At 36.0% G+C, this 19576-nt stretch overlaps 4 protein-coding genes across 4 annotated transcripts; 2 read left to right on the top strand and 2 right to left on the bottom strand.

Moving 5' to 3' along the window:
- On the bottom strand, positions 3220-6025 carry LOC104729956 (IQ domain-containing protein IQM1-like). The gene is made up of 9 exons (XM_010448994.1): positions 5831-6025; positions 5241-5715; positions 5034-5148; positions 4861-4926; positions 4618-4706; positions 4437-4524; positions 4114-4344; positions 3931-4032; positions 3220-3840 (listed from the first exon to the last, which is right to left on the bottom strand). The coding sequence occupies exons 2-9, from the start codon at positions 5657-5659 to the stop codon at positions 3472-3474; spliced, it is 1479 nt and encodes a 492-aa protein (XP_010447296.1). The 5' UTR covers positions 5660-5715; positions 5831-6025; the 3' UTR covers positions 3220-3471.
- LOC104729955 (peptidyl-prolyl cis-trans isomerase CYP57-like) lies at positions 8054-11821 on the top strand. The gene is made up of 10 exons (XM_010448993.2): positions 8054-8499; positions 8628-8806; positions 8905-9006; positions 9130-9230; positions 9323-9464; positions 9784-10006; positions 10279-10318; positions 10638-10833; positions 11045-11233; positions 11450-11821. Exons 1-10 carry the CDS (start codon positions 8280-8282, stop codon positions 11588-11590), a joined length of 1533 nt encoding a protein of 510 aa, XP_010447295.1. The 5' UTR covers positions 8054-8279; the 3' UTR covers positions 11591-11821.
- On the bottom strand, positions 12049-14450 carry LOC104729954 (pyruvate decarboxylase 1). The gene is made up of 5 exons (XM_010448992.2): positions 13833-14450; positions 13583-13746; positions 12852-13502; positions 12462-12768; positions 12049-12370 (listed from the first exon to the last, which is right to left on the bottom strand). Exons 1-5 carry the CDS (start codon positions 14355-14357, stop codon positions 12200-12202), a joined length of 1818 nt encoding a protein of 605 aa, XP_010447294.1. The 5' UTR covers positions 14358-14450; the 3' UTR covers positions 12049-12199.
- Positions 16064-17649, top strand: LOC104729953 (F-box/LRR-repeat/kelch-repeat protein At1g09650-like). The gene has a single exon (XM_010448991.2). The coding sequence runs from the start codon at positions 16395-16397 to the stop codon at positions 17577-17579; it is 1185 nt and encodes a 394-aa protein (XP_010447293.1). The 5' UTR covers positions 16064-16394; the 3' UTR covers positions 17580-17649.

Raw genomic sequence — 19576 nt, 5'->3', positions numbered from 1 at the left:
TCGTGTATATAAATTAACGGTAAAGCTAATTACGCTTTGCAATTAAGAACGTTAAAGCAGATCAATTTATTGGGATGATCATTTCACAACTTGTCATAGAAAAACAAAAACAAAAATTGAAAAGGTGTTTATTAAGAGATTTAAATCTTTATAAAATTTGTCGTACAAGATTGGTTAATCAAGTTGTAATTATGATAGCGAGCTGCAATTGTGTATTTTGCTTTACGTACATGAGAGTTGTTGTTTTTATATGCCATTACCCAATGAGGTAAAGCAGATAAAAATTTCTAAATCGAAAACAAAAACTGATTGGCTATCCTTCTAACCTTATATCTAAATGACAAAAAAAAAGCGAGAATCTTTTATTTATTTATAAAATGATGTTTATTTTTCTAGTTGTCTTCAATTGATTGTGTTTTAAAATATATTTATATTGTTTTCTTGGATTTTTAAACTATGTTTGTGATTAAAATTTGTAAGTGTAATACAAAAAAGATTGACGCATATTCTTTTAGCTTACACTTTTGCTATTATGACAAAGCATTAAGCATTTATGTTCTCATGTTATGTACAAATTAAAAAATTAATCGGACCAATCCCAAGGCTTCTTAGATTGAGATTCTCTTGTTGACTATATATATGTTAGACTTAGCTGCTTGAGACTATATATATATATATATATATATATATATATATATATATATATATGTTGGCTGTCTCCAAAAAACTCGCAAATTTAGGATATCAAACGCTAAACTTAAAAGAATATAATGTGTTAAGTCCACTTTTGCTTCAGGTGGAATTACACCATTTGAGTTCTAATTAATGATAAATTACAAAGAGTTACGAATCCGTTTTATCATCCAAATTGATTAAAAACTCAAAAGAGTTGAATAGAAAAAGTTTATCTCATAGGTGTGGGAAGAGTGGTTTTGTCCGCTTGTTCCAGTAATTTTTTAAGGTTAGCAGATGTGTCTCCCATTCAACAATATACGTATATAAAGTGTTCCCTCTTGTGAGCAATTTTATAAACTAATAACTAAATAAATAAAAAGTAAGATAGACGGTATTAGAAAAAACAAAATCTATACCGTATTTAACTTGTGATTTATTATTATGTTTTTGAAAAGGCTCAAACAAATCTGAAAAATGGTACAAGTTACTTTTACTAAACAAATGTGTTTTTTTGGAACCTTTGTTTTGCTTTAATCACTTGAAATTATAGAAAATGTTGGTTGAAGTATGCATAATGATATCTGCACCACACTAAATAATGATAACATACAATAGTACTATTAAGTATATATTCCTGTTATAAAATTATAAAGTAACTTAACATTTGAGTTTTATACAGAGTAATAATTTGTATGCCCAAAAAAAAGTATTACAGAGTAATCATATAAAACAAGAAGAAGTATTAACAATATGATGTAGGTATGCAATTTTTGGGAGAAATGAATTAAGTAAATTAATACTTCAAAATAGAGAAAGGGCAAAGCATGAATGGTGTGGAAATAGATGAAAATGGAGCCCAATGAGAAACGGACTTTAGAAGAGATGTGGTTGTAGGAGTACCGTCGATGGTGTTGTCTTCAACTTCGTGTCTGCCACATGTGCTCACGTAAGCCCATCTTTTATTTTTTAATTATAATGGAAAAGTATTAATTACTATAGTTTATATAAGTTTTTTCTTCTTTTTCCTTTGGGTGGATCCATTTTCTTTTGTTGTGATCTCTTGGAGTCTTTTTCTAATGCCACCAGGATCATGACGTATTCTTTTTATATTGGTCTCACCTAAAACATTATGTCCTAAGATTCTATATGTAAGATTCCATTTCCATCCATATTCCTATAAAAATTTTATAAACGAATCTTTGTCAATGATTCGAAAAATATGTTAGTGCGTTTGAGAAAGATTGTACATATAACTTAGCTGCACTGCATTTACACCTACCCACAGAGTTCTCCCTAACTGACTAAATAAATATGCCAGTGTTATAAGAGGTTAGTGTAATTACATATATGTTTTTTAATACTTTCCCAAGTCTCAAGTTTAGAAATTTACATGTGTCAGATTTGCATTAAGAAAAGCTTAGGTAGAGGAAATTTCAAACCAGGATATCATAGGGACATGATATACCTTTAGAAAATCAGACATTTGGATCCGGATCCGATCCGTCCAAAAATTATGATATATATGCAAGTACTTTTTGTTAACTTAAAATAAATACAAAAAGTAACAATACCTTGAATTATTAAAACTATAAACAAATTAAAATAAAACTATATATTTAAAAAAAAATCTCGAGTTTTGGAAATAAGTTTATTTCTAGTGGTATAACAAAATGGCGAGAGTTCGAGTTGGTAAGAATTCTTACACTCATGTGGATATATATAGATGAATAGGGTACATAAAACTTTACAGAAATAATAAATTTAGGGTTGTTTTAGAAAGATGAAATTTTAATGAATGGGGAATAGTGAAAATAATACTAGAAATTTATATGCGGAGAAGACGATTTTTTCCGTCGGTAGAATCACACTACATAGGAAAATTCACGATCATCATTTCATCATCACTAGTCAGGGCAAAGTTTTAGAGCGAACGGGTCCATGAAGTTACCGTTAGCACTTAGCACAGGATCGTGAAACGGTGATTGACTTTCTGATGAACCAAGTACTCTTCCATGAAAATCTCGAGATCTTATGATACTTCCCTAGTTTTTTTTCAAATCCAATTCTAATCGACGTAGAGGTTTCACTGGAAGTACTCTTAGCAAGATCTCGATTTTCTACATTAAACGGTAGTTCCATGCCTGACCTCATAGGTCATAGCTAGTTAATTACTCTCCCAACCCCATCTTTTCGTTTATATATACGAGAACCGTAAAATATATAAGGGAACGTTAAGGAAAGTGACATTGTCTTCATCATAACATAATTAATGAAAGAAACTATACATGCTATAATTAACCCTAACACGTACGTGTTAACAAAAAGGAAAGACGTCGACCAATAAGGGGAGAGTGAACAGATACGATAGACTAGAGTAATACAGAACTACCAGTAAAAAAAGTTTCCCTAACACGTACAATTCTATTACACAAAGAAGTGTTATCGGTTTAAGACAAAGTTGCAATTACTTTCTGTTTTTTTTTTTTATATAATTATCGTCAATTAATTAAAATAAATTAACGTTCGCAACTTTACAAAAAAAAATATCAAATTAACGATCAATCTGAACCAGATGATCTAAACGGCCACTAATCGATCGACTGTTTTCTATCTCTAGCATAATCAAGTCAAGTCTTGATCTCACAAGAGAATTTATCAAGAGAAGTATTCGAAACAACAAAATGTTGCAAATTCGAAAATATACAAAAGAGGAAATAAAAACAGAGCTTTAGTGGCTCTTCTCTTCTAACCTCACCCTTTCTTGGTGAACAAGTTAAAAAAATGTGTGTTTAAGTTTTAACACTTAACAGCCCTAGGGCTTGGGATCCCCATGTAAGCTAAGCGTGGAGAGACCCTTATTTTAGGACTCGGCCTTGGAGATGGAATTGGTCCGTAAGAATTAGCTGGCGAAGCCCGAGGAGAGAGGCTGACTTGCTCCAGTGCTTGTGTTTGTAGCTCCACTGGGTAATCTCTAACACACCCAATTCTTGGGCCATATCCACTTGTCCATTTACAAGACAGTCTCTTTACAGGATCAAACACCGGTCTCGCTCTCTCCTCTTGCTCTGTAGGCATCTCATTAGCATCTTCCGAGATTTGTTTTGGTCCTTCTTCTTCGTCCGCAGTGGATTTGAATGACGAGTACTCCTCGTTCACAGAGCATCTCTGTAAATCAAATTTAGTCTCATGAATACAACATTCTCTAGACATCTGCAGCTGAAAGTTTGCTGCGTATGAATCTTTTTATTTCATTACCTTAACATTGGTGAGATCAACATTGTGCTCCTCTAAGAAACTTATGAACTCCTTGAAGTTGTCTTCTGTCGGGAGATAGTGTCCACTGTATGGCCATATAGCCTGAGAAAACAAAATGTGAAGTGAGACATTTTAGTTTAAGTACTTCAAGGGAGAAGCAAGCAAGACATGTAATCTAAGTACCTCAAGGATCCCATCGCGGGCGACTAATCTTCCTGCAGCTGTAGTGGCGCCTCCAGATAAGAAACTTGAGTGCTGGAAAACGCCTTTCTTTTTAATCCCTACGTATAAGGTTCTTGTCGTGCTAAGTACAAAAATCGACTTGGATTCCTCTGTTGAATTGATCAGAGTCATGCTATGTTTATACATTAGTCTCCCATCTTCCACTATCACTTCATATGCTTCTCTCTCCGTCTGCAGGTTTCAAAGAAAAAAAACATAGACGTTGATGAGTAATCAAGAGCTAGGTAATTAGTATGGTCAAGTCGATAGGGTAAAAAACTCACCGGTCCTAAGTATCTGATGCATTGTTTTTGAAGAACACTTCTTGGGTGTTTCTCAAGATTTACATCTTTGCCGTCTCCTATATCCAACCTTTTGTTTCAAATAAGTGAAAACAGAGTTTAGAACACATTTAAAGATCGTAGGAAGATCTAAAGATGGATATATTGAGTCTTAAGTCCTTACCAGTAAAAGAATGGCTGAAAGCTCTTGCTCTCTGACCAGACTTCGTAATAGAAATGCAAGTTGTGGCCATAACGATGACGTGGGTCAATCTGTAAATCCAAGAGGGGGACCAGTTAGAATATGATTCACAAAATCATCATAACTTTTGATCTTGTGTTTTGCACCTAAACTCATAGATTTGTTTTTTCACAAACCATGTCATACTTGTCTATGATTAAAACTAGCAAAGATATTAGGACTTACAGCTTCAAGCCAATGCTGCAGAGCTAATTTCTGAGCCTTTTCATCTTTCGATAAGCCTTTCCCAACCTAAAAAAAAGGAGACCCTCATTGGTTTTTCATAATATAAAAGAGGTATATAGAACTACTAATAACACCTTGACGTATAAGTAAACAGAGATAGAATGATGTAAGACCTTAGCAGCTCGTTTTCTAGCTCGAGCCCACTTGGAAACAGCGCTCTCATGTTTCTCTTCTTCAAAGAAAGATACAGAGCTCAAATCCAGAGCTGCACCATCCAGAGTCCTCCACCTAATATATTTCAAGCAAAAACCAAGGGTTAGCGTAAGCATCCTGAAAAGACATAAAAAAAAAAAGAAGAGAAGATCAATCAAGTAACTAACCAGAGCTCCTCAACGACGACTGCACAATCTGCTAGATTCCTTCTTGTCCGGTAACTCTTATACACCTTTTGTAGGGTAGTTGCAGCTGCATCGAGCTCGGTGACCGGTCTAGGGGAGATGAACACAAAAGGCTCAGGTGGAGTGACTGTGGGTTTCTTTATAATTTGGATTCTCTCACAGTTTCTTCCATTCAAAGTGTTAGGAGTTGACTTCTTTGTCTCCAAGACCTCAAAATCTGAATCAGTCTTGGTCACTTTAGGAATCTCCCAGCTGTTAAAACTTAAAGACCGTTCCATAGTAATCTTCTTAGGAGAATTCTGTTGCGTTATAGTAGTGCTGTCTCTCTTGAAACTGTTGGTTCTTGATGTCAAGCCTCCGTCTTTAAGTTTGAAGCTTAAGGACCCAACTTCAAGACCCATGGCCACACAAATATAATGAAAGGATAATTCCAAAACAGTTTTAATATACAAATCCCCTGCACACATCAATCCAGATCATATCAGCCTTAATTAAACATACTGTAGTATCATTAATATAGCTATATACCAACCAATTATTGGTGAAAATAGAACAATTCAACAAATAAATACCTTGTGGGCATAAAACACAACAAGTCCTCCTTAGGCTTTAAATGATCAAGTATGGCTCTTTGTTTTGACCAGAAGATACAATAAAATGGCACCAAGAAACAGAGGAGAGCTTGAAAGAATAAAGAATAAAAGAATGATTTCTATTCTTTGGAGAAAGAAAAAAAATGATCTAAAGAGTGATATGAATGTAACCAATACAGGTTGAAGTGGTCTTCTATATATATGTAGAGTAGTGTGGGGGGGGGAGCATGAAGACTATTACGAGAGTAAGAAGTCTTCGTTTTAACATATCGTTGAATATGGAAAAATATTACTGAATATTCAAAGTTGGCGTGTCTGAATAATGTTGAATATTACAAAAAGAGACAAAAACAGTGAGAGGAGGCTAGCTAGAAAACAGAGGACGTGGGGATCCCCATAAGAGATGGAGGCTGACGAAGGTAAGTTCATGGAAGTTATTGAGAGATTAGGACAATACACATAATCTATTTCCAATAGTTTTTTTTCTTCATTCCATTTTAATTCAAAGGGTTTACCAAAAAAAAAAGTTTTACATTTGAGAAGTTTGTGTGATGAACAAATCTTCGGCATGTAGACATAGAGATGTAAGGTTGCAATAAAATTATCTGTTGTTTCCGATTTACCCAAACGGTTTTTACATTTGAAAACAAGCCTCTATTAATTAAGTATCTCTACACAATACTACATTACTACACAACGTCTATATCAAAAGAAGAAGATTTAAACTAGGGTTTAATAGATTACATTTATGGCGCGCATACTTCATCAAAAAAAGTCAAGCGGACCAAAGAAAGAAGTCAAGTTGTGCCAATTTGCGAATTGTCTGTCAAATATATTAAATAAACATGTTATTCTATCTTAGAAATACGAAAATCAATTAAATGTCTTATTCTTTTGTCAAAAACCTGTCTACCATAGAAAATTAGAAATTAATATATCCAGACGCAGAGTTTTTGAGACTATTGAATATTACCTTATTTTGTTTATGGTCAAACATAAGACATTACTTTTAAATTGTAAAATAATATCTACTACGACTCGAGTTTTATATATATCTTTAAATTTTCAACTCCTAATTATATTTAAATAGGTAATTAAAATCATGCAAGTAAGCAAGTTCACACTATAGTAAAAGATTGACTTTGTTAAAAACGTGATAAGAATTATTTATGGGGTTTTTTTTTTTTTTCTCATCAATACGAACATGTTCAACTCGTTTAGTTTTACATGGATATGTCGTACGTCCAAAACTTGAAGAATTAAAGAAAATGAAACTTAAAAAGATAAAAAAAATTGGATGCTTTTTTCATAAGTAAACCGTCTAATAATTATTAAATAAATTGGATTTTTAGGGATCGTTGGACATACTATAATTTGTAGTTTGCTAGATTTTTTAAGCTTGTCATTTGATAATACTAATAGTACTCTTTTTTTTTTAATGTCACGACTCAAGTTCATAACCAACGATATTAATACAATTATAGATGTACTATAGATGTTATACATACACATTAATTAAGGAGAGGCATGCGGGTCATGCACGTTTTTGTATTGTATGTTGTATATCTTAGTTTGGTACCATTGACTTTCCTCGAGAAACCATCTTAGTTTTAAAATTGGAGCCTTTGAAAGATTTATAAAGTCCAAACATTAGAGTACCACTCAACTCTAGCTCGAAGACTTTCACTAATTTCTCGATCTTCCACGTAGGGATAAAGATGCATGGGATGTTTCTAGGAAATTCTTTGTTGCGGTTCTACCAAATCTAAAGAAATTTGATCCTTTTCGACCAAAATGAAGACAACAACTTTGTTTAGGACACAAAAAAATTAATCAATTGATGACTTCGAATGATGTATTGATTGATGTGTCCGTTTATCTACCATAAACAAGTCTTTCTCTATAAAATTTCCATACATATATTAAATTTAAATTAATATAATGGGCTCAGTTTGATGGTTGGGCTGGGCCTTACGGTTTGGTTAGCCTATATTATGTTTTCGAAACCGACCAAAGGAACCAGCATCTCTCGCTCGTCAAGCCCATCTACAAAACGAGAAACTGATAAGTACCGAAGTAGCTTATCAAGGAGATAACAGAATTTGAGATGAGAAGCAGAAGAAAGGGATGAGGAATCAGAAGAAATAGAGGTTGAGGTGAAGAAATCAGAGGGAAGAAGGAAGAAGAAAGAGAGAGACGATGAAGGAAGAAGATGACATTGTTTTGATTAATTTCGATAATCTTTTCCAGAGAATGGAAGTGAGATTAAATACAAAGAGACTTCTAAGTATTTTGGGCTTAAACGATAAACTAAATAATCAAGCCCATTAAGGCCTATTAAGCTTCTTGAGGTCGTATCAGAAACCAACAAAACGGGAGTACTGTATCTCGGAGAAGAAGAAGAAGAGGAAGAGCGTGAGCGGAGGAGATGTCGACGATATACGTGCTAGAACCGCCGACAAAGGGAAAGGTCATTGTGAATACAACTCATGGCCCTATCGACGTCGAGCTATGGCCTAAGGAAGCTCCTAAATCCGTTCGGAACTTCGTTCAACTATGCCTCGAGGGTTACTTCGACAACACTATCTTCCACCGTGTTATTCCCGGTTTTCTCGTTCAAGGCGGCGATCCCACCGGCTCCGGCACCGGTAATTTCCTACGCCCCTCTGATTACATCTTAGAGTTTAAAGATCTCTTAGTTTTTGTATTCAATTTTATTCTGCTTGCTCGCTGGATTAGGTTAATTGATGTTGTGTGAGTTGATGTGTGTAAACAGGTGGAGATAGTATATATGGAGGTGTATTTGCGGATGAGTTTCATTCAAGACTGAGGTTTAACCACCGAGGGATTGTAGCCATGGCTAATGCGAGCTCACCCAATTCTAATGGAAGTCAGTTCTTTTTTACTTTGGATAAGTCTGATTGGCTTGACAAGAAGCATACTATCTTTGGCAAGGTAAACCAAATTGCTTTGCTTCTTCTGCTTCGTCCAATTTTAGTTTTTTTTCTAGTTCTTGATCATGTTTTGCTGCAACTTGTTTCTAATTCTTTTAGGTGACGGGCGATTCAATCTACAATCTTTTAAGACTAGGAGAGGTTGACACCGGTAAGGATGATCGGCCCTTGGATCCTGCCCCCAAAATATTATCTGTTGAGGTAAGGATCGTATAAATACTGATGTCCTCTTTTTAAGGATGCTCTCTGATTGATACTCATTCTTTGTTGTGTCGATCTTGTGATACTTGGTTTTTCTAAAAATTCTGTATATTTCTTTGACAGGTTTTGTGGAACCCTTTCGAAGATATTGTTCCTAGAGTGTTAGCAAACACATCACAAGAATCTGTTGCCGAAGTCCAGGAACCCCCAAAAAAGCCCGTGAAGTAAGTATCTATGGTCAAATTGAGAATTTAGCTATATTTTTGCTTCGGCTGTTCTTTTGAGACTTTTTTTTTGTTGTCTTTGTGATAATTAGGAAATTGAATTTACTTTCATTTGGAGAAGAAGCTGAGGAAGAAGAGAAGGAACTGGCTGTTGTAAAGCAAAAGATTAAGAGCAGTCATGACGTATTGAATGATCCTCGACTTCTGAAGGCAGAAGCTTCAGATAGAGAACGGGTAATAATACAGTTTATCTTGTTTATGGCGTTTTTTTTTTTCCTATCTTTAATTCCCCTTTTTTGTGTGTGAAAGTGTAGGCTAAGATGTATAAAAAACTAAGACGACTTGTTTTATCTTCCATATTGTGGAAAACTAGTGGACATTTCCTCATCGTTGCTATATGTAATGATGCGTACAGTTCTATAACTTTGTTGCTGTGTAGTCTGCCTAACAGTCTATCATGGGCATTAGACCAAAAACTGGAGGTCTTTGTTTATGGTTGTCATTCTTTGTTTTCATAAACAATTTTGCTTACTGATGTTCTTTTACATTTCAGAATGCATCTGAGTCGAAGGAGGTACTGTCTGTGCGAGAAGCTCTGAGTAGTAAGAAAGAAGCGGCTCAAAAAGATAAAAGCTTCTCTGCATCTGATTTAGTTGGACGTAGTGATGATGACGATGATGATGAAGATGAGACTAAATTTGATGCAAAGATGAGAAATCAAGTGCTCAGCAGAAGGAAAGAGATGGGAGATACGCCTTCAATACCAACTCAGAAAAGTAACTACTTTCTTACATCTCTCTATATTCTGACGTCCTGAATTATGAACCTAATGGCAATTCTTGATTTGTACAATCAAATTTTCAGTCATGTTTATGCGTAGGGATGTTATCTGTTTATTAACAAGCGGTGATGCTTTTAGGGTTAGTACCAAGTACCATGTATTGCCAGAGAGTAATATACAGCACTCTCTGTTCCTCATGCAGTATATTATCGCTAGTTATTTCTGTAGGTTCTAATTATAATATACTTGTGGTTGTTTTCTTAACAGAGAGCTCTAGTCTGAAAAGCCGTGAAGAGCCTAGGCAAAGGTAATGACACCCACAGACTTACACCTTATCGTCTCTGTATCTAGTTTATTATTCCTTAAGAATACTACTGTTTATCTATTCTAGCAATATCTCAGTGCTAGGCAAGCTCAAACTGTGTGTGTTCGAAGTTGAGCTAACAAATATATACAGCACAGAAAAAGCTATGAACGTTTAAAAAAGAAAAAAAACTATAGTATTAAAACCTTTCAGACGAATCTGCTTGCTTTTTCTGAATGAATGCCGGAATATATTTTGCTTTTATGCATGATGGTGTAACCAGTGATGTAAGTTATTGACTCATTAGTTTTGCTGTTTACAGGTCTGATGCTGTAAGTAGTGAAGACGAGAAACCAAGGATGGAAAAGCTGTCTTTGAAGAAAAAAGGAATAGGCTCAGAAGCCAAAGCCGAACATATGGAGAAAGGAGACACTGATTTACAGCTTTACAACGCTTCTGAACGCGCCCGGCAGTTGCGTAAGTTGAAAAAGCGCCGACTGCAAGGAAATGAGGATGCGGTAAGTTGTTTACCAGAGTTGTGGCTTAATTTTGAATTTGTTATCTGATTGATTCTTTGTTCCCCTTTGTTCATCTACCAAACCTTATCCTTGCTTTATTGTGGCATACTTATTCTTAGATTCTGGGTCGGGTTTACTCATCTAAATTTTATTTTCTTTCAGTTGTGTTCTTTTTTAACTGATCGTCGTTTCCCTCCTGCGCTTTCTTCAGGTGTTAGCAAAACTCGAGAAGTTTAAGCAGTCCCTTTCTGCAAAACCGTTTACCTCGACTAGTAAACCAGGAGCGTTGACCCCAAAAAGTGAACCAGGAGTGTTGACCCCAAGTAGTGAACCAGTAGACAATAAAGAAGAAGATCTGTCTGATTGGAAGAATGTAAAGCTCAATTTTGCTCCTGGCAAGGTAAATCTCTAATGCTCCATATTTTTTTCTGAGTGAGGATCTAATGGATGTAGTGCTACTTCGTTCTATTTCTTTAAATAACATTAAAATAGAAAAATTCAGTATTTCATAGGTAGTCCATGCTAATCACAAATAGCTTCATCAGAAGGTTGACCTATTATGTATGTGTTTATCGTGTCCTGTGGAAGAACCTGAAAATGTGAAACTATCCTGCAGGATAAAATGTCGCGCAGGGATGATCCAAATGCGTATGTTGTGGTCGACCCTCTCCTTGAAAAAGGAAAAGAAAAGTTCAACAGAATAATAGCCAAACAAAAACGGAAGGAGCGAGAATGGTCAGGAAAATCTCTTGACTGAGTTTGGGAATCTTAAGCATTCGATTTTTTTTGCTTACGTTTGTTTTGTTGATTTTTAAGATGCATGCATGTTCACTGTCAAATGTCCTCCTGTTCAAACTTAGACCCAAACAGAGACATGAGCATCTTAAAACAAGAGGGTCACTAGCTCTCATCATGATACAGAACTAATGTGTTAATATACTTTTACTTCTAGGAAACTTAGATTTTAATTTTTAATCCCTTTATCTAACGTTTATCTTAATGGACACTTCTTCAATCGTTCGAAATCGTTACAAGTTAGATGGTTTCGGTTCTCAACTGTGGTGTTGATTCTCACTCGGATTCTTTTTCTAGCAAAAAAAATCCAGTAGTTTTGGAAAAAGTCAAATAATTCCGAATTTCTATGTTTGTGTCTAATTCTTCTGATTTAACCATTAGTATTTTTTCGAACTTGAGTGTTGATGAGAAAGAGCACAATGTTGGAAAAGGAACTTTACTTTACTTTATTCCAAGATTAAACCGGTACTACTAATACTAATAAAGATCCAAAGTCGAAAAAGCCAAAACCAATAGGGAAAACAATGTCATTAAATTGGTAAGAGGCAGGCACTCTCTGTGTTGCTTTCTTCTACTGAGGATTGGGAGGACGGCTATTGGCAGCAGAGACGCGTGAGCCCCACTCAAGCAGCTCTTTGCTAGTATCATCCTTGTGAAGAATCACTTCGATGAAGCATAGACAATCTTTCTTCTCCGTGGTCGCTGTCTTTATCGCCTCAACTAACTCCTCCTCGTATCTCACCTGTCATAACACCACAAATTCATATGTTAGTTTCGAACCAAGATTTGGTTTAGTTTCCGCATTGACATCACTCATCAATCGTTTTAATTACCTTTGCTGTCCAGCAATTTCCTTCACCGTTATGAATGGCGTCAACGAGACCAGTGTAGTTCCAGTTCTTAATCACATTATAAGGACCGTCATGAATCTCAACTTCGATGGTGTAGCCACCGTTGTTAATCAAGAAGATGATCGTCTTCTGACCATTACGCAGCATTGTCGATATGTCCTGAACCGTCACTTGGAAACTCCCGTCACCGATGAATGCCAACACTCGCTTCTCTGGGACTGCCTGTGCGTATCCCAGAGTCGCACCAACAGACCAACCTATCGATCCATACTGCATCTGAAACTCGTACCTACAAGTTAAATAGAATAGTTAAATCTTGTGCTTATATCATCACTAATTTAAAGATTTTGAGTCTTGTTCCGAGATACGTACCCACATCCTTTTGGAAGCTTTAGTTTCTGGCAATTGAACCAAGAATCACCAGTTTCAGCAATCACAGCAGTATCACTAGAGAGCATCTTCTGAATATGTTGGAACATTGTATTGACTCTCAATGGCTCTCTTGGTTTGCATTTCAATGGCTTACCTTCAGGGACAAAGATCCTATGATAGTTCTCATAAGCCGTCTCGTTACGCTTCACCCTCTTAGCCAATTCCCTGAAGAAATCGCTCATCAGAACGCAACCAAACGTAGGACCATTAGCCACAGTGACACGATCAGGTTGCACAACGATGGCTTTCTCTTTCTTGAGGAGTAGCGAGTAACCCACAGAGCTGTAGTCATTGAAGATTGGACCTGCAAAAACGTAAGCATCCGCAGATTCCACAATCTCAGAGCAGAAAGGAGTGCTTACTGCACCCCAATAAGTGCCAATGAAATGAGGATGGTGCTCTGGTACAAATCCTTTAGCAGAAGGCATCACCGCCATAGCGTAGCCAGAAGCATCAGCTAACTCCACAAAGGCATCACAAGCTTTAGCAACACGCAACTTAGGACCACCAACCATAACTGGCTTCACAGCCTTGTTCAAAAACTCCAACGTTGCTTCCACCGCAGCTTCTAAACCCATTGTGTTACTCAATCTAATAATCAACAAACCATTATATGAGTTTATGATTCTCGGATATAAAACAGAGGATTTTGATTGATTGATCATATATACCTAGGAGCTAGCGAAAAGGGAACTGGATCACGAGTAAATGTATGATGAGGAGTCGCAGCTAAGTTACAGCTGACGCTAATGTACACAGGCTTGCTCTCTTTCAAAGCTGTTGATATGGCTTTATCAATCTGTTCATGAGCATCCTCCAAATTGTTCACCACCGCCTGAGAAACAGAACCAAAACAAAACCCTAAAATCAATCACAATCCGATGCTAATGTTTTATGATCAGATCTGATTCTGAGTGTTACCTGATAACAAGTGACGGTTTGAAAGCATCTGAGCTCTTGGCTAAAATCAGGTAACCCGATGGTGTGATGAAGGATACGGTTAGTACCATAATCGTTAGAGTTAGGACCTCCGACGATACATATAACCGGAAGATTCTCGCTGTAAGCACCAGCGATGGCGTTCAAAACGCTGAGTCCACCAACGGTGAAAGTCACAACGCAAGCACCGACTCCACGAGATCTAGCGTAACCGTCTGCAGCGTAACCGGCGTTAAGCTCGTTACAGCAACCGATCAGGTTAAGTTCCGGTTCAGCCATGAGGTGATCAAGCAACGTGAGGTTGAAATCTCCGGGAACGGAGAAGATATCGGTAACGCCGGATTGGACGAGACGACGAGCTAAGTGACGTCCGAGAGTCGCGTCGCATGAGTTGACGGAGGAAGGAATGACAGAGTCGTGGATTGTTTTGACGGTGGTGTTTGGTGGACTGCCGACGTCGCCGTTCGTTGGTTTGCACTCGTCGATGGATCCGATTTTGGTGTCCATTGGGGGAAAAGAAACTGAGAATGATTTTATTAAAAGTGTGAAGTGATGAGTGAGAGAGAGAGAGAGGAGAGAGTGTTATATTTTTGTGGGATGATGAGTAAACAAAATGGGAGTGGGAGAGGTTTTTATATAAGAGAAGAAGACTAGGAGAAATACAAGGGGTGGTTTTTTTGACTAGTGGTTTTTGTGTTTTCTTGTGGAAAAAGCAAAAAATTTTAAGTATCTAAAGGAAACTAATTAATTGTTATCTTCGAGATTACATTTAATTTATTCTTAATTGTGGGTATACGTGTGCCGCTTGAGATGTCGGTCTACAAAATGCATTAACTTTTGTGATTCTCTTCTTCTTAATCACGGTATTTTTTTCTTGTAAAACTAAACCATACGTGGGAACAAAGTTAAAATATCTCCGGATTCAGATATTTTGATTTTCCAAGTTTAGTTTTTACCCTGCAAAAATAAATTGACTTATACTTGGGTGTAGTTTTTTAATTATAGTCACAATACTTGCTATACTGAGTTTTTGTTTTTGCTTCATTATTTAAGTTTAAGTTTTAATAAAGTAAGTGTAGGTGTAATTTTTTTTTAAGTTAACCAAGATACAACGTGTCAAAGGCGTCGTCAATGAGAAGAGAGAGACGTGATGCCATTTGGATTTTGGTCAGCAAACTCTAATTTTTTAAAAACAACATTCGGACCATTCTCGTCGTTGAGGGCCACGGGGATTTTTGCTTCTTATAGTATCATATTTGTTTTAGTTAACTAAGAAATATCTCCAATATTCTAATCCACTTAATCGCTTTGGTTATACTAATACGAGAGATAATGGACCAATATTCAAATCCTTGTGTAACTTTCAAGAAAATTTTATTTTCTCGTCATAAGTCTCGATTATATATATATGTGATGTATAACGATAACAGTTTTGGTTAAGTTTAACACAATATATATTTGTTTCAAGGGATGTAGCTTAATTAATGTTTTTTTTTGTATTTTTAATATTGCTATTTCCTAAACAACAAGCAAATACATGTCATTAATTTGTAATAATATTGTTTATATAATTAAATCTATGAGATACTTATTTGACTATATATGATCACTTTTATATAAAAGAACAATTTTACTAGATTAAAAAGCCATTCCTATTCCAGTTTTGAGGATTGAGGTTAAACATACTAATACCCAAAAGCTTGTTAATTTACTATTTAAAAGATATTTTAGATAGTTCTCCTCAAACATGAAGGGGCCACCGTACTCATTCTAAACCGTCTCTCATTGTTTGTTGCACAAAACCAACGGAGTCGCCGGTAATCTCCTTTCCAACGTTGGTTTCTCTCCTCAACTACTTATTAATTAGATTACTTTTCCTTACTTTTTATGGTGGCAACCGTGATAATAATTATTATATATCCCCAAACCACTAGGATCGTGGTTTTAAAGAACGTCGAGATAGGCAACAAAAAGACAGGAAAACGTCAAAATAATTGAACGCCTTTACTAAAAGTTACTGGTAATTACTACCAAGTGTTTCAATTGGTTGATTGTTTTTTACACCCCGTTTCTGTTGAGTGCTCTTCAACTGTACAGTTCTACGTGACGAAACAAATACTGAAACGATTTTTTTTTTCTTCTTTATAATCTTGAAACTGTAATACGACATGTTGAACAGTATTAAGAAGTGAGAACTTGTGTGCTGTGATCGATTGATAAAAGTAAAACACACAAAAATGTTCTAAAGAAAGAGTGTATTACGTACTCTCATCAATTTCTTAGACCTTTAATTCAAATCTTATATGTTACTACGAGTTTTTTTTTTTTGGTATCATGCATTAAAAGTTAATAGATATTATTGACATTTTTACATATAAGAACAAGGAACAAAAAAAAAAAAGGCAAAGTGTTGAGAATTCCTTTTCCTTTGAGGGATTTCGTAATTTATTTGTCAGACGATTACTATAAATCCTCTGTTTTATCCTATCTTCTTCTTCATCAATAGGTAACAAACAAATTAGTTGAGACGACGACAAGACCAGGATGTCGAAGACCAGGATGTCGAAGACCAGGATGTCGAAGAGACGTTGCTTGAGGATGGAATCACTGCTGCACCACGATATCGTAGAGCGAATACTGGAGAAACTTCCGGTGAATTCTTTGATGAGATTCAAGACTGTATCAAAACAATGGAAATCAACTATGGAATCCCGATACTTCCAATATAGAGTATTGAAGCAATCAGGAGGAGGAGATCCACATGTTCTCATGGTGTCCGTATGTACTCATCATGAACCCACGTCCACAGAATTTTCTCTAAGAACACTGGTTTTGGGTTCATCATCATCGCTCAAGATCCCTACTCCTTGGGAGAAGGACAACACAGAGTACGTAGTTTCCTCTAGTAGCTGTGACGGTCTGGTTTGTATCTATTATCCCCACAAATCCGGTTTTGTTGTCAACCCCACCACTAGATGGTATCGGCCTCTTCCTCTCTGTGAATATCAACAACTCATGATCCGCTTAGGAGAAAGTTACTTCAAGCTTAATCACCCACTCTTTAAGGTTGGATTCGGTAAAGACATACATGTCGGGACGTACAAACCCGTTTGGCTTTACAACTCTTCAGAAATAGGCCTTGAAAACGCTACCACCTGCGAACTTTTCGACTTTAGCACCAACGCTTGGAGGTATGTCACTCCCGCTTCTCCTTATCGCGTTCTTGGTGTTGGTTGCCCCGATCCTGCCTTTGTTGACGGGTCGCTTCATTGGTTCACAGACTGCCAAGAAACCAAAGTTGTATCATTCGATCTTCACACCGAAGCTTTTCAAGTCGTCTGTAAAGCTCCCTTTGTCTATACCAATCCTTACGAGATCGTCATGTGCAACCTCAACAACCGCTTGTGCGTATCCGAGAAGAAGTGGCCCAACCAAGTGATTTGGTACTTCAATTCAGACAACAAGAAATGGGACAAAATGTTTTTCATTGATCTGGAGTTAATTGATTTTTGGCATGATGTCCCATTATATTGCGCTCTCAAGCCACTAGCACTTCTGGATGGGGAGAAGAAGTCGAAGAAAAAGAAGAAGTTGCTGTTTTATGATCGTGAGCTACGTTATAAACTGTTGACATATGACCCCGAAACCGGATTAGATGATGTTGCTTTCTCGGCTGAATCCATTGGACATCCTGTTTGTTATTTCCAGAGTATAGTCTCTATTTTATAAGCAATTTTATTAATTATATTGTCATATGTAACCTTTGCTTCCTCCATCAACAGGATAACAGGATTGTGGTTCTGGTCCAGAGTCTTGTATTAAGAGGATTGCTTGTTATAAAAATAAGGAAAGAAGAAGTAAATATATACATATACAATTTTCCTACATACTTGGGTATCAAGTTTACCTTAAATATGGTGCAGTGGTGACACGTGACCTAGCTTTCATCACTTCATGCGTCTCCTAGTATTTCGTATATGGTCCTAATGGTGACTCGTAACGTTAGCGTATCCAATTCGACGACGACTAGATTTCTTTTGGACAGAATATTTCAATGTTACAGAGTTGAACACGTTACGAGAATCAATATAATACTAAAGATCAGTACATTGCAACACAATAAAAGTGCGTCAAAATTTATTCTTCTGTTTCAAAAGCCCCCTGCATTCTAGCGTTCAGGCTACAGACTTTGGTTGGACATTGGGCCATTTGGCCCTAGTGAAATGGTTTAATAAATTTCAATATTAGATATTTCCACTTTGACATAGATTTATTGGTACAAAAGGCGTTTTTGTATATATTCAAGATTCTTATGCAATCACGCAGGCTTCTTCCCAATGAAAGATTGTACAAATTTTATGTTAAGAGTCGTGTATCTAACCAGTAAGTCAGTAAACCACCATATAGAAAATAGTACTCTGATCAAACGTTTTCAAAGCCCAAGGATCATTCCTCTTACAATATTACTAACATAGACGTATGTAATTACAAAACTATAAATAATAATCCTTATGCCGGCCCTGACTATTAGGGGGTTGAAATATACATAGTATTCACCCATTCGTTATGTTGAAAATATGTGATAGGCTGATAGCTAGCAAGAGAAGGATGGCATGCCTAGCTATTAAAAGTGATGTTTCATACTTCACGGCTGGTGTCGACAATGGCTCTTTCCTAATAAACTACTAATAAAAGAAAATTATTGAGCTGGCCTTTGTCACGGAAAAGACAACAACAGGAAAACACCAAAGCAAATTATTTTTCCTTCTTCTTTTGTGCTGGAGCTCATTTTGTATTGTTCTCAAAGAGGTCTTCTTGTTTTACATTCTTTATTGTCAAAAAAATGTAACTCTTACATTACAACTCATAACACGCAATCGATTAGATGGTGATACGAACGATAACAACACAACACTAATGTGTTAGCTAGATATAAGACTCATTTTTTTTAATTAGTATGCAGCACGTTGGAACCCACATGACGCATTCATATTATCGTTTTGCTTTATGCTTCTTGATTTTTGTTTACATTATTTGCTTGCATAATTATATACTCGTGGACTTCGTTTTAACTTAATTGAATTCTCACAATTTTTGTTTGAAAAAGTTTGATGTGGGGTCAGCAGCTTAGATATTTATGCAATCACTTTTGTGTGCAATGATGCTATCTAGCTATAGATTAGCTAACTCTCGGCACCGATTGTAAGAGTGAAGAACAAAAGGACACTCTTGTATAGTTGTTGTTATCACAACTCACAAGTGTTGGTACACACTGCAAACTCCCAAAAATTTTCCATCTTCTCCCAATGTTGGATTTATGTGTTATGGGTACGTTTTGCCGTTGTGCTTAGTCGTGTTCAACGATTGGAAATCAACATATTTTGAGCTAGTAACATATAAACATGTTATTGTAACGTGCTGTCTATTTTAATTTGATTCTCTATTGTTAAATGTTGCATTCGAATTCAGCTGCAACCCTAATATCTGATACAAGTGTTTAATAGATTTTCAATATATCTGATATAAACTCTGGTTTCTCATATTAAATATGTGTTTCATGGTTGTTTGTTTATTATTGCTTTTATACAGAGAATGAACCAAAGAGTTATTTCCTGCAAAATAATAATAACGTTAGTTGTGTTTTTTTTTACACATGAGTGTAAATATCATACATATGAATAGTGAATCTTCTGCACTTCGCATGTGTAAACAATTCAATTCCGCAA

This window comes from Camelina sativa, chromosome 12 (assembly GCF_000633955.1).
Source record: "Camelina sativa cultivar DH55 chromosome 12, Cs, whole genome shotgun sequence".
NCBI lineage: Eukaryota > Viridiplantae > Streptophyta > Magnoliopsida > Brassicales > Brassicaceae > Camelina > Camelina sativa.
This window is presented reverse-complemented; position numbering and strand designations above follow the sequence as displayed.

What these genes read in the sequence shown, in the direction of transcription:
- LOC104729953 (XM_010448991.2), top strand. Translation starts at nt 16,395, where the DNA reads ATGTCGAAGACCAGGATGTCGAAGACCAGGATGTCGAAGAGACGTTGC.
- LOC104729954 (XM_010448992.2), bottom strand. Translation starts at nt 14,357, where the DNA reads ATGGACACCAAAATCGGATCCATCGACGAGTGCAAACCAACGAACGGC. An exon ending in AAGCTTCCAAAAGGATGTGG is followed by an intron (nt 12,769 to 12,851) that starts GTACGTATCTCG and finishes TTTAACTTGTAG; the next exon opens with GTACGAGTTTCAGATGCAGT. An exon ending in GAAATTGCTGGACAGCAAAG is followed by an intron (nt 12,371 to 12,461) that starts GTAATTAAAACG and finishes GTGTTATGACAG; the next exon opens with GTGAGATACGAGGAGGAGTT.
- LOC104729955 (XM_010448993.2), top strand. Translation starts at nt 8,280, where the DNA reads ATGTCGACGATATACGTGCTAGAACCGCCGACAAAGGGAAAGGTCATT. An exon ending in CCCCCAAAAAAGCCCGTGAA is followed by an intron (nt 9,231 to 9,322) that starts GTAAGTATCTAT and finishes TGTGATAATTAG; the next exon opens with GAAATTGAATTTACTTTCAT. An exon ending in TCAATTTTGCTCCTGGCAAG is followed by an intron (nt 11,234 to 11,449) that starts GTAAATCTCTAA and finishes ACTATCCTGCAG; the next exon opens with GATAAAATGTCGCGCAGGGA.
- LOC104729956 (XM_010448994.1), bottom strand. Translation starts at nt 5,659, where the DNA reads ATGGGTCTTGAAGTTGGGTCCTTAAGCTTCAAACTTAAAGACGGAGGC. An exon ending in GTCGTCGTTGAGGAGCTCTG is followed by an intron (nt 5,149 to 5,240) that starts GTTAGTTACTTG and finishes GAAATATATTAG; the next exon opens with GTGGAGGACTCTGGATGGTG. An exon ending in TTTCAGCCATTCTTTTACTG is followed by an intron (nt 4,525 to 4,617) that starts GTAAGGACTTAA and finishes TTGAAACAAAAG; the next exon opens with GTTGGATATAGGAGACGGCA.